Source organism: Lagopus leucura, unplaced genomic scaffold (genome assembly GCF_019238085.1).
Source record: "Lagopus leucura isolate 7727_CA_CO unplaced genomic scaffold, USGS_WTPT01 Super-Scaffold_100004, whole genome shotgun sequence".
NCBI classification, from domain to species: Eukaryota; Metazoa; Chordata; class Aves; order Galliformes; family Phasianidae; genus Lagopus; species Lagopus leucura.
The window spans coordinates 1,946,471-1,959,509 of record NW_024962264.1 but is presented as its reverse complement, the minus strand read 5'-3'; the positions used below and the strand labels follow the sequence as shown (position 1 = coordinate 1,959,509).

General features: G+C 37.9%; 1 protein-coding gene across 6 annotated transcripts in view; it reads right to left on the bottom strand.

Moving 5' to 3' along the window:
• Positions 1-13,039, bottom strand: part of RXFP1 (relaxin family peptide receptor 1) — a 45,864-nt gene that overhangs the window by 8,117 nt on the left and 24,708 nt on the right. For all 6 annotated transcript variants that reach the window (XM_042870836.1, XM_042870835.1, XM_042870832.1 and 3 more), the window contains exons 3-12: positions 9,394-9,498; positions 8,529-8,634; positions 6,312-6,383; positions 4,899-4,970; positions 3,666-3,737; positions 3,212-3,283; positions 2,294-2,368; positions 1,697-1,768; positions 522-593; positions 96-167 (exon numbers count right to left, since the gene is read on the bottom strand). In XM_042870836.1, coding sequence (XP_042726770.1) covers positions 96-167; positions 522-593; positions 1,697-1,768; positions 2,294-2,368; positions 3,212-3,283; positions 3,666-3,737; positions 4,899-4,970; positions 6,312-6,383; positions 8,529-8,634; positions 9,394-9,498 — 790 coding nt within the window. The remainder of the gene's footprint in view (positions 1-95; positions 168-521; positions 594-1,696; positions 1,769-2,293; positions 2,369-3,211; positions 3,284-3,665; positions 3,738-4,898; positions 4,971-6,311; positions 6,384-8,528; positions 8,635-9,393; positions 9,499-13,039) is intronic.

The window sequence follows — 13,039 nt, the reverse complement described above, 5'->3', positions numbered from 1 at the left end:
ATGCTCTTTTTTTCCTGGCATTCATGAATGAAAGCATATCATATGAGTAATGTACAGTCTAATAATAATAATAATAATAATAAATGAATCCTTACAGTTGTGAAAGCTCCTTTAGATCCTTAAACACATATGCAGGAAGTGATTCAATCTCATTGCTAGCCAAGTCCCTGCAGAAACAGCCATAGGTGAGACGTAGTAAGTTCTCAGTAGGTTCAACAATTCTGCTGAAGAGTTTTGTAATTTCAAGACACACAGTTTCATTCTATTTGACAAATATTTCATACTAGATAGATTTTACAACACTTGGACTATAAAAGAATGCTGTTAAAATAACATGGAAAGCTAGATACACCAGATTTCTCTTGGTCTAGTTATTTTGGAGACATCATTAGATCATAATTTGTTATTATTTTATTTGCATCAAAAAGAGTAAAATACCTTTAATTTATGGTATAATATATGGAAAATAAACTATGAAAGTCTGTGGCTTGTCATACAAGAAAGAGAAGAAATGGACTCACAGTTCGTCTAGCATTTGGAGAGAAGAAAAGCTGTTTTCATTCAGAGATCTGATTTTATTTTGCCTCATCACCCTGGAAGGAGAAAACAAGCATATACTTCTGCTGCTCAAGGACTGCTTGGCTTTGAAGAAAACTTTTCAGAACTTCTAAGATTCTTTCTTATCTGGATCTTCAGAAATCAGCCTCACATATTCAATTAACAAGCTCATCAGATACCCAACTGCACAAATAACTTGTGTTGCATGTATGCGAATGTACTGTGTGCTCTTCAGTTGTATTGGTACCTACCAACAACTAAAATACAAAAGTATTGCAGAATAACAGAAAGACACAATTAACTACTGATTGCTTTGAGATTTCAAGATTATTTCAGGAATAAAACTAATTGCTGGGAGAGGTTTGAATGTTCAGGCTGTTCTTTCTGGCAAGCTCATTTAGCGAGGCTGCCATTCTAGTGCTCTTCAGTCACCCCAAACATTCCTTTACCCATAGGAGATCAAAATACATCTTCTGAGAGCAGGAGAAAGATAAACTAGGCTAGAAGGCTTGGGACCTAACAGCCTTCAGGACATAGGCTCATGGCTGTGCAACACCTTCACCCATATATCATCTGCTACTGCACTTGATCCTTGATTGAACGATCAATGATTTAATGAACGATCAATGATTTAATGAACAATCAATGATTTAATGAACAAAGAGAAAACCAAGAATAGGAGTACCATGGAAGAATTAAAAATTGGAAGTGAACAGGCAGGCTCCTAATCTATCAAATGGCTGACAGGATTTCTGAAGACATCGTGACATTACAGAAGAAACTTTGAAGAGAATTCTACAATTCTCAAATTGTTGGGCCAACCAACCAGGCTGTTGAACTTTTTGAAATGAAGAAATGAGCCAAACGTGGTTTGTGTTTTTGCTGCTTTTTGGTCTGTATTTTATTTTTTTTCCTTCTTTTCCAAGTAAAATGTCAGATTGAGAACTTCTAAATATTGGTCATAATCGCTTCAGCGAAATTTAGCTGGGCACCTGAAGGCTGAATTTTGATCCAAATTTAAACAGTGGTTATTCTGTATGGTGCTGATTTATAATTAAGTTTCCTTACATGTAAATAACCACAACATTAAGGAAAATTTCAGCTCATTCTCTCTAGCCAGTATATCCCTATTACTTACAATACAGTTAAACTGCTGCAGGAGATGAAAGTGACGTTTCTTAAGTGATGAATATGGTTGCCTTCTAAGTCTCTAGGATATAAAAACAAAACATGCAAATAAATTTATTGCAATCAGGCTGTTATTCTAATGTAATTAAAGAAAGCTACTACTAGAACATTATGACTGCAAGAAAGAGAACAGAAACCAGACATCTAATTTCTCTGCACACCAGACTAACGACTTCAGGTCATCAACCCTGCTGTGAACCAGCAGGCATTCTGTAAGATCATTCCACTGTCCATTATAAAAAGTGCTACAGAAGTGCAATACACCGGATGTCAGGGGGAAATTCTTTAGAGAGAGAGTGGTGAGGTGCTGGAACAGCTGCCCAGAGAGGCTGTGATGCCCCGTCCATCCCTGGAGGTGTTCAAGGCCAGGTTGGATGGGGCCCTGGGCAGCCTGGGCTGGTGTTAAATGGGGAGGTTGGTGGCCCTGCCTGTGGCAGGGGGGTTGGAGATTCATGATCCTTCAGGTCCCTTCCAACCCTGGCCATTCTGTGATTCTGTGACACAAAGAAAAGAAAATATTTTCTAGTGGAAAATAAGGTATACTTACAGCCAGTTCAGTCTCGGCATATATTGGCACAGAGGTTTGTCAGGCAAATGAGCAAGAGAATTATTCATCATCTCACTGGAAACAACAACAACAAACAGTATAGCTGGCTACATTTGCAAAAAATGACATTGTGGAAAAAAAAGCTCTTGTGCTTTTGAAAAAAAGGCAGAAAGCACTCAAAGCTTCGTTCATTTCTCACAGCTTTAGGGATACTATTATTTTCTTAAAATTCTATACAACTCTGTGAAGCACTGCTTTTTTCCTTATCGCGTCAGTTACCGGGTAAAGGAAAAATATTTATTTCATAGCTTTTAAAATTAAACAAAGCAAGTCATTGTGAGTATTTTGACTATGCTGTCATAACATGTAATTTCTCTTAGTGACATGGGAAAGGGGAGATGGAGGGAGGCTTCTCTCTGGGCTGCTGGAGACCAGGGGCAGCTCATGGGCAGAGACTTGGAAAGGGAAGTAAGAGCAGGAGCCATGGGGCAGTGGTGGCTCCCCATAACCTCCCAGTGGGTAACTGGCACCCACTGCTGTAGCTGGCATATTTTTGTCCTCTCTAAGGAAAATATTGCAGACTTTCTTATGAGCGAGTTTAGTGCTCGCCCAGGGATTTTGTTGTACATTCACTTTGCAAAGTAGAAGGTCTCACACATCCTCTTTAACCTCTGTTGTGGCTTCAGGAAAAGCAGTTCCATTCCCATTGATTGTGATAGTTCATAACCACAGTTGGGCAGTTTGTCTATGTGTGAAAATATGGGCTCCACAGGCGTGGAGATGCTTCTGAAATAGAAGCTCTTCTGCAACAGCAGACAATATGGCGTGATGAGCAATCACAGCCATTATAAACAGATGTATGTATTTATTCTATATGATCTTTTTAAGTAACACTTTTGATTCTTATTCCATACTTACAGGAGAATAAGTGATTTGAGTCCATAAAATGTCGATGGAGAGATCCGATTTATCCTATTGTTTTCAATTATCCTATAGCAAAACACATGTCAGACTGAGAGCTGTCTACAGTCTTAAGTTAAACAGATGAAAAAAGACAACAAAATTTGAAGTCGCATTCTTCAAATACTCACTCAAACTACTTAAATGGTATTGGCACACTCCTGCATAGCAGGTCAGGGTATACATATTCATTTTCTTTCAGAATAATGTAATATTTTTTAGAAATATTTTTAACTTAGAGGAAGTAATTGCTTTCCATTTTTTCCCCCACAAAGTGCAGCATGAGTTCCTTAAATATTATCTGGTACAAAAGCAGTGCTATGCACAACAGTTTAAACAGTCCAAATATTTCCTTTAACTTGCTTTAATTACTCCTTGAGAAGACAAACACATCAATGAGAAAGTTACATACAGCCATTCAAGTTTATGGAGATCTTCAAAGACGTGAGGCTTCAAGTTGGTTATCTTGTTGTTACTCAGGTATCTGAATCAAGATCAATAAAAGACAAACAAATGAGATGCATCAGATGCATGAAAGAGTGTTTTAAGATTTTTCCTTGATAATTGATGCAATTTCTTATCATTACTATTTTTGACTGTGGGAAATTTCTTTTTTTTACTTTTGAAAGATAACCCACTTACAAGGAAACACACACTGGTATGTGATTCCAGCCTCTGTGTCCCCTGGAAAACCAGCTTTCTTTGGCATCAGGAGATGTTTAAGCATGAGTCTTTCATTGAAATGCCAGAGCAACTCAAATAGATAGATAGCAGGAGAGGAACTCACCAGAGTGAGTGAGGACTTTCTGAACAATTATGTGAAATATTTTGCCTTACAGATAAGAAAACACAGCACGCTGAGCCCTTTCACCATGCTACTTTGGAGCCCCATTCCAGTTTCATTATGTGGAGTAATTAGTTCCATGAATTTTCTGTGGTCACACTCAGTCTTTGCTAAGGATATTAGTCATAAATGGAGATGCCCAAACAGTGGAAAAAGAAACGTGGGGAAACAAAAGCAGCACTATAAGAGATCTGGGAGAGTAATAAAGGCAGCTGCAATAACAGATAACTTCACACTTGTGAAGGAAATGTAAGGTGTACAATATTAAAAAAAAAAATAAAATAAAATCCCATCACAAACACAGCAGAGACAAAAGACTGAACCGAGTGATGGAATTTACCCATCTTCTCTTTCACTCAGCTCTTTCCTTACAAGTCTGGACTCCCTTACAAAAAGATACTGCAAAATTATGGGAAAACAAAAGTGTTCTTTTCATTACTGATACTGGCTGCTCGGGTTTACTTCAATGAACCAGAATAGCATGTTAAAGAGTTCTAATTCAGTACAAGATCTTGCTTGTGTTTTACTCCCTTTTCCATTCTTTCTGACTATCATATTGTCTCCTTCTATTCTGCATATTTGGGCAATAGGAGTGATTTATGGAGCCCACTTGTATTGTCAGAATATTGTCCTGACAGAGCACAGATAGCTCTCAATCTTTGTTTTCTCCTTCATACCACGGAGATAAAGATTTGGACCATTATATAATCTCCTAATGTTCAAACAAATAAGAGAGTGATATCCACAGCAATTCTCAGAGCTGTTCCAGTTTCTCTTAAATATTCTTAAAGCAATACTTACAGTTTTGTCAAGTTGTATAAACCTTTGAAAGCATGTTTGGACACGGCTCTGATTTTATTGTCCTGGAGATATCTAGGAAGATAGAACAAAACCAACAACAATCGATTCCCTGTTGCATGCAAAGTCAAAGGAAGCGTAAGTAAAGAATTACAGTTTATCAGCTAACCTGGAAAAGAGGCCGTCAAGCTTTCTGACATCCTATATTTGACAATTATCATTTCAGAACTGGAGTTGCAGGGACTGCAAAGGTGTTTTAAAATAAATAAAAAATCGTGGGGGAAACATAGAATGTGTTTAACGGGACATTTGGTTTGCCTACAATGAACAAGGAAATGGTTATGCTCCATCTCCTGATAGATCAGCCCTGAGATTCCTGCTGTGGAGACAAAAACACCAGCTTTTACACAACAGGTCCATGATGTTCACAGCTCAAGAGCTTTCTAAACACATGCACTCAGAGATGTGCGAAGTTCATGTCAGCAACACATACCTTCTTCAGGGAGGTATGTCTGTACTCTTAATGAAAACACATCTTTAAAGTCCTTAAGGCAATGGTACTTAATTAACATTGTGGACACAAGATGGTGCTGCAGTACAGAACACTTGCCATAAGAGCTGACATCCAGTATATTTCCTAGGAACGTTTGGTTTTGGAATTTTGCATGTAATCCTTAATGGAACTAATTCTATATCAATCAAACTCATTAAAAGCTACGATTTTTGAACAACACATGCATTGCACATCATAAACACACCTCCTGTTATACTGCTATGATAATTTGACTAGTTGAGCCTATAGCAGGGGATTGCAACTAGATGATCTTAAAAGTCCCTTCCAAACCAAATCATTCTATGATTCTGCAACACCAGCAGATTGGTAGCAGGCACATTCAGAGGTAAAAGCTAATGCCATGTGAGTAAGCTTCCCATTCCAGTGGAAAGGCTTCAAGCTTTGATTTTGCTGAGTAAACGATTCATGCTTCCACTTCCTTTGGCATATTACAGAATCACAGAATTGTAGGGGTTGGAAGGGACCTCCAGAGATCATCATGTCCAACCCCCCTTGCCAAAGCAGGTTCCCTACACCAGGTATATTGCTATTCATCACAAATCTAACTTCATTCAGACACGATGAGGTTTTAACATTTTGCTGGTACAAAGCAATCAATATAAGAACAGTTAAATACACAGAAATCATAGCTTTGGGAAAAAAAAAAAAAAGATGCCAATCGCATTATTTGAAGCAAACAGGTTTCATGATTAGTGAAGTACTGGAGTGTAAGACAAAACAGAATTTTGAATGTAAACTGAGGCCTGTCACATTAAGGCTTGTACAGTGTGTCAGAGAGAGTGAGAGAAAGAATGAATATTTAAAGATCTTAATGGATACTTTAAGTTTAAACGGTTCCTTACAGGTTTTTAAGGTCTTGGTATTTTCTGAAAACGTCAGCATAAAGTTTTCTTAGCAGATTCTTCTGAAGAGACCTGTAGGAATGAATGCACACAGAAAATCTACTCTGTAGGTGTATCGAGGATGAACTTATCCTATTTCACACATTTGTAACCATTTCACAGATTCTGATGCATTTTCACAGTAAATCAAATGATTTGACAAATTTCTATAATAATTGGCTTTTTCCAGTAGAGTCAGGTTATATGTTTTGGACTGCCTCTGCACAGCATATTAACTGAAAGATGTAGCTGTGCTCTTTACTGTCATACTCTCTTTTTGAAGTTAAACAGAATCAAATCCATTTGCATCAACCAATTCAAGTAAAGTGTTTATGCCAGAAGTGAGTTTGAGTTAATGGAGACTGTAAAAAGGCATGAAAGGAGAAATTATTTTACTCATTGTAATGTTGTAAGCAGCTGCTATTCCCATTTTCCACTTTTCATACAGACAGTATCCTTTCAATCCTCCCTGTCCAGACGATTAAAAAAACGTGATTAAAACACCATGAACTAATTTTAACAGTGTAAGACCACAAATATAATCTGTAGACCTGCAAAAGGGTCTCTATCACTACATGGTTGTGTCACAGGGCACTCCAAAGAGCTGGCAGGCTCCCAGTCAGGATGGAAAGTAGTTTTCAGCCTGAGAAAAAAACACACACTCTTCATCTTTGAGACAAGAAGCTTCCTTTGGAAACTTGCTGTTCATTCAGCCCTCGTGTCAGATAGCTGACATGAGAAAAATAAAAGCTCTGTTCACTGGGAATTGAAAGAGTGAAAGGAAGACAAACACCAGGTGAAGACTGTGGAGACACCAATGCATAGCTTTGCCTTGGGCCTAAAAAAGTGGTGTTGCTGTTGCTTGCTTATGGGATAGGATTCTGCAGCTCTGCTGTCTGCCATTTTGCTGGCCTAGGGGTTGGTGATGCAGGCAGCAAATATCTATTTTTTGCTTTTGTCTCCTGGCAGCCAACAATTGCAATGGGTTGGGCTCACTGAGACTAGCAGCCCTCACCAGCTTCTAACAGTGCTGCAATGATTTTTTACTCTATAAGAGCATCTTTCATACTGCTAATATACTAATATACTAATATGCTAATACATATAATACACATACTGCCCAATGCTTTATCATCTAAGAATACTCTTCAATGTTCTTGAGGAAGAAGACAAAGTACTAGTTAAATCCAAGAAGTGAAAATATTTGAGTATAAAGTAAAAACACAGATTTATTTCAAACTTCAAATGCATATACAGCTTATTTCCCTATTTGTGTTTCCCTACGTCCCTGTCTGCACTGGGCACTGACTCAGGTGTTCTGACTAGAACAAAAACCATTTAGGACATGGTTGAAGCCTAGTCAGCTTCCCTGACTCACTGCTTTTTTCTCAAGTCATAGCTGCACCTTTATTTTTGAAGCCTCTGCTGTCTCTGAGCCAGCAGCTGGTTTAAATACATATTAAATACATATGACATTCTGCACTAACCTGAATTTGAACTACTGAATGGGAACCAACAAGAATCCCATCCAGATGCAAACAGAAACTCAACAGAGGTCTGTACCTTTGATCTTTCAGGACAGATCCTTGGGACATTTGATACGGCTCTTCACCATACAGAAAGTGGCCTCTCATAGAAGTGCTGGCAAACAAAGAGCAATACCAGCCACTCCTCCAGAAGTGAGTATTACACCTATTTATCTGTATGATGACTCACCTCAGATTAAATCCTGCTAAATAACAGCCTGTTCAGAGGCACTGAATGAGAGCTATTTGCTCAAGTAGGTAGTTTTACTAGAATCAAGGTTATTGGCAAGAATATAGAGGGGGAATATTGCCAGGATCGTATAACAATGAAACAGTGAAAAAGTCCTAAACGAAACATTTATTTTTTAAATTTCTTTAGATTTTCTGATTATTATTATTTTTTTGCTAGCACAAGTCACTGTTACAAATACGGAATGACCACTTTAAAGTTTTTCAGTTCCTTTTCTCCTGTGGTATGCAGTGAAAATCTGTACTTCAAACCTTAGTGGACTTGTTAACAGAGAGTCCCTATGCTTTCAAAAACACCAGCTGAGCCAACTGGTTCTAATCACACAGCCGTAGTTCTGAAATGGCTGTAGAACTGATTGTCAAGCCTGAGCATAGCACAAGACCCCTATCATGCTCTACTCACATCATGGTGATGTTTGAAGGGACCAAAGGGATGGCACGCAGTTGGGCAGCATCGCAGGAGACCTCCAGCCCTTGGCACGTACATTCTGCTGGTACAGCACCAGCCACTGCAGGAAGGCATGAACGTGGTGGAAGATTGGGTTTGCGTTGCGATGGGATGCGGAGGAAAGAAATACAGTGTAAAAGAACAGTGAAGCTCAAAGATGGATCTAACGGCCTGTGTCAAATGGAGTTTAAATGAAGGAATACTCCTTTTTTACATCATTTATATAGACCTCGGAATACCCTAATAAAAAATGTAAAGGGACATTAAAAAAATACTTCAACTCCCAGCCACACAGAAAGAGCTTTTACAATAGAGCTTTAGGCTTGATACAAGATGGCATGCTATATTTTTTCAAATTTTTCTGACTTTTTAGATCATTTGATTCTTTTACATCTATCAGAACGAGCAAAGTTCCATCTCTGTGATTAATCTCAGTGCTCAAACTAGACCACTTCTGTATGAATGGACAAATGACTGTAGGTGTAACAGAGAGTAGGGTTCAATAAATATTTGTTGAGTGATAAAGTGAATTTGAAGGAATGTTGTCTTCATTTCACTCTGAAAAATATGCATTTCATGATCTTTTCAGCTGTATTCATGTATTCAATGAAACATTTACATTGCCCTCCTAACTGGCAAACGTTTGGCACTCTAACAGAAAACCAGTCACCCTATTGCAACTGAAATTAGCTTACATACATTTGTTAGTCTGAGACATTAATTTTATTTCACTACAAATGAAACTGTGCTACATTTCTATTTCTGATAAGCCCATTTGCTAAATATTTATTTCCAGGAGTTGTCAATAATAACAACTTACAGCACTCCGATGTCCTGGTCTGAAACGCGTACAGGGATTTCACTTTGTTGTATTTCCTCTTTGCGTAATGTTTGTCGAACTGCAGAGACCATCCATTGTTGTCTTCTAACAGAAAAAACAAACAGCACACACATCAGAATAATACCTTCACCAAATTCAGTAGCATCTATTTTTTGCTTTTTTTTTTTTTTAATTTCAATGAGGTTCTAGAAGATTTCATAGAACAGTAAATGAGCTTGTTTGAATATACCTGCCCAATTACTTCTGTGTACTAAGTTTGTAGGTGCACAGAAGGAGTATCTTCTGATGCCTTAAGCAATTCAACAGTCTCTGTGCAAGGGAAGGAAAAGGGGGGAGAAGAGAAGGGGGGAGAAGAGAAGGGGGAATAAAAAGAACCTTTGACAGCTGCAGTCTGCTTTTTGTCTTGCTAGTTTGAGTCTGACCTCTCTTCAGCTCTGATGATGTCCAAACGTTTCTAGTTTAAAGCATCTCATTTGAATAAATTTGCACCTGCAGCAGCAGTGCTCCTTAGGATGGCACTCGCTATCTGGTGAGCTGAAGCATCAGTAGTAATCAGAAACATTATTTTGTAATGATGCCTGCTGTCAAAAAATACTTACATGAGAGCCCCAAGGATGGCTCTGCTGATTTTATTATTACACTCCTAGTTGCATTTGTTTAATACATTAACACTGGCTTCCTCCATTCTGCATGGCAACAGTCCAGTTGTACTAGTTAAATACCATTCCTCATGGACGTTTTTTTTTTAATGTTCAAGCAAGAACTGTTGTCTCAAAAAATGGGCAGGGAGAAGTGAAACGTGTTTAATTTTTTGTAAATTCTCCCATTCTGAAATTGTCTCTTATTCCTCGTGTCACATTACAATGCATTTTCCTCAGCTATGCAGGGAAATTACCTTGTAAGCATCTCCTTAAGTGAGCCCACAGTGTCAGCAGATGGAGCTCTTCTGAGAGATGCTCAAGCTGAAAAGCTGTGTTCTAATTAACAGGTATTCTGAATGAGTAGGAACTTCAGGCAAACTATCTTTAATCTTCTATTCATTTGTTATGCATAAATTGAAAAAAAAATAAAGCAAAAAGAAATCTCTGTCTTCAGGAACTGCTTTATAAAGAGAGAAAAAAAAAGGCTTGATTTGAAAATACATGTTAACCATATTATGCCCTGCAAGAATGTCCGTTTTCCCACCCAGAGAAGGCACTTTTTTCATTAACTTCCTTGAGAGCACCTGGTGTCTTATGAAGCATTAGCAATTTTGACCAGTCAGATCATTAAGCTGATTATCAGAAGCTGCATAATTCATTTTGGACAAAACGAAGAGAGTCTAAATCTGCTGAAAGATTGCTCTGCTTGTTTTAAATACTGAGCAGCAATTCAGTTTTAGGACTGGATTACAAACCCGAAATACAGAATCTACAATCAATGCAATGAGGAAAACAGCTCCTTTGTCCAGCAGTGATTATAGACCTCCTGTCGTGCAGTTAGAGCTGTAATGGGGTTTCCCCTACCACCATTTCTGTGTTGTTGGCTTTTTTTTGGGTTTTTGTTTTGTTTTGTTTTAATTTTAAAAAGGATTTCACTCTTTAATTTGCAAAACTGGACCCAGCAACTGGGGAGCTGGTGGAACTCCTAGTAATAGCATGTACACAGAGGAGGTGAGATATAAGAGGAATCTTTCATTGAGGGTTGTGAAACAGAGGTTTTTAAACACGTATTAAAACTGAGTTTATCCTCAGAGAATAGTCACAGCAAACCAATACTTTGCAGCCAGGAATACAGTCTCAAAACATGGAACTTCTAATCCGTAATTAGAACCATAGAAAAGTCTGGGCAACTAACTGCTTCTCTGAATGCATAGTTAAAAGCCATCAATTCTAATCCTCTTGTAAGCTGACATTTAAGGCATCAATTTTTTTTTTCCGTCTGTACTTCTCTGTTTCTGATGCTAAAGGGTGGATAGATAAAATCTGATTCCACTCTTTAGTATTTTTAAAATGCTTTTGCCACGTGACAAAGCGTTTACAAAGGACGACCTCTGCAGTCTATATTTGCAGAGAGAAGGCACGAGCAGAGCTTCCTATGCTGCAAGAAATGAGGGAACAGTTCACTATGAAGTGCAAGTCCACCAGTGGTTCCAAGCAAGTCGAGAGACAGCTGTGTATTTTTGAGCAGTCATAAAAGAGAAGGGAGGAATAAAGAAAAATGAAGACCGATTATTTTGTACTGGAACCATTATGGCTGTCTAGAATGTGTAAGTTCATTGCAAGAAAGAAAACAGCATTTTTTTTCCCTCCCTATGGCTTTTTTTTTTTTTTTTTTTCTTTTTTTTTTTTTTTGACAACATTTGAAAAATGTTTGGTTTGGGCCAAGTCTTGTGTGAAGTGTGGAACAGTCCATATTTTACGTGAGTTGCTTTGTCAAACCCCAGATGAATGCGCTGCATGAACAACTATTCTGTGCAGCCATTCAGTGGAACACCAAATGCCAGAACTCTAAAACGCTCTGTAATTCTTTAGGGTTTATACGGTACGTTTGTGACCTGTTTACTACTGTTGAGATGAGGTTCTCCAAACTGTTTAAGAAATGACTGGCAATAGCACTGGTCTTGAAATTCAAAATCTATCGTTTGAGGGAGTTCAGCTCAGACGAAAAGTTACTTTTTCCTGAGCCAGTTCTAAAATAGTTTATGTTGGCTGTACTTCAGTAAGAAGGAGATCTGAGAAAACAAGGCGTAAGTGAATATTCCCCTGTGTGGGAGAAATGAACTAAATAACTGTAAACTGGACTTATTTGAAGGCAGATTAACATACTGTTCCTTCCTGGAGGTTGTCAATTACCATTTCTGATGGGAATGAGAATGAGTGTGTTAATCTTGTCAAATTATCTTTTCAATGACAAATCCAAGAAAAAACATCCCTTTTGCTCATTTAAAAAATGTTAGTCACATATAATAAATGTCCACACTGTATAATATATAAGTACAGGCCTTATATAAACAACATTCTCTATAAAACTTTCTCCTTCTCTTGACTATGTGCTCATTATTACGAAGAGAAATGATATCAGTGAAATGAACAAACACTTCTGCATTCTAAAGAGCCACTGGGACACTCTTTGATTTTGCCTTTTGCTGTTGATGGACATAATTCATGGGTGTATTTATTCCAATATATTTTCTCTCACCGTAAGAAATGACTTCAGGATTTAAACAGAATACTTTTTAGTACAACAAGGAAAATCTGTGTTCTCTGAGCAAGAATGAGGGAGCAACTCCTTTTAAAACACTCTCATAACTGCCCTCTTCCAGCACGAGGATATGCTGATACATTCCAATAACTCATGGCAAGACCAAACCCATACTGAGATTTTACACAGAGGAGTCTTGCAGAGCCTGGAACGTTTGACTCTGGGAGTAAATTTCTCAGCCCAGTTTAGATATCCAGGTGAAGAACATTTAACTTGCTTGTCAAAGCAAAGGCAACATGCCCCACGCCAAAACGTGTGCTACTGTACACTGATCCTTCTCTGTACCTGCTAATGAATTTAAATATAACATGCCTATTTATGTATGACAATGTTATCTCAAAAACAAACAAACAAAAAGGTATTGTATCAATTCAAATGAGAT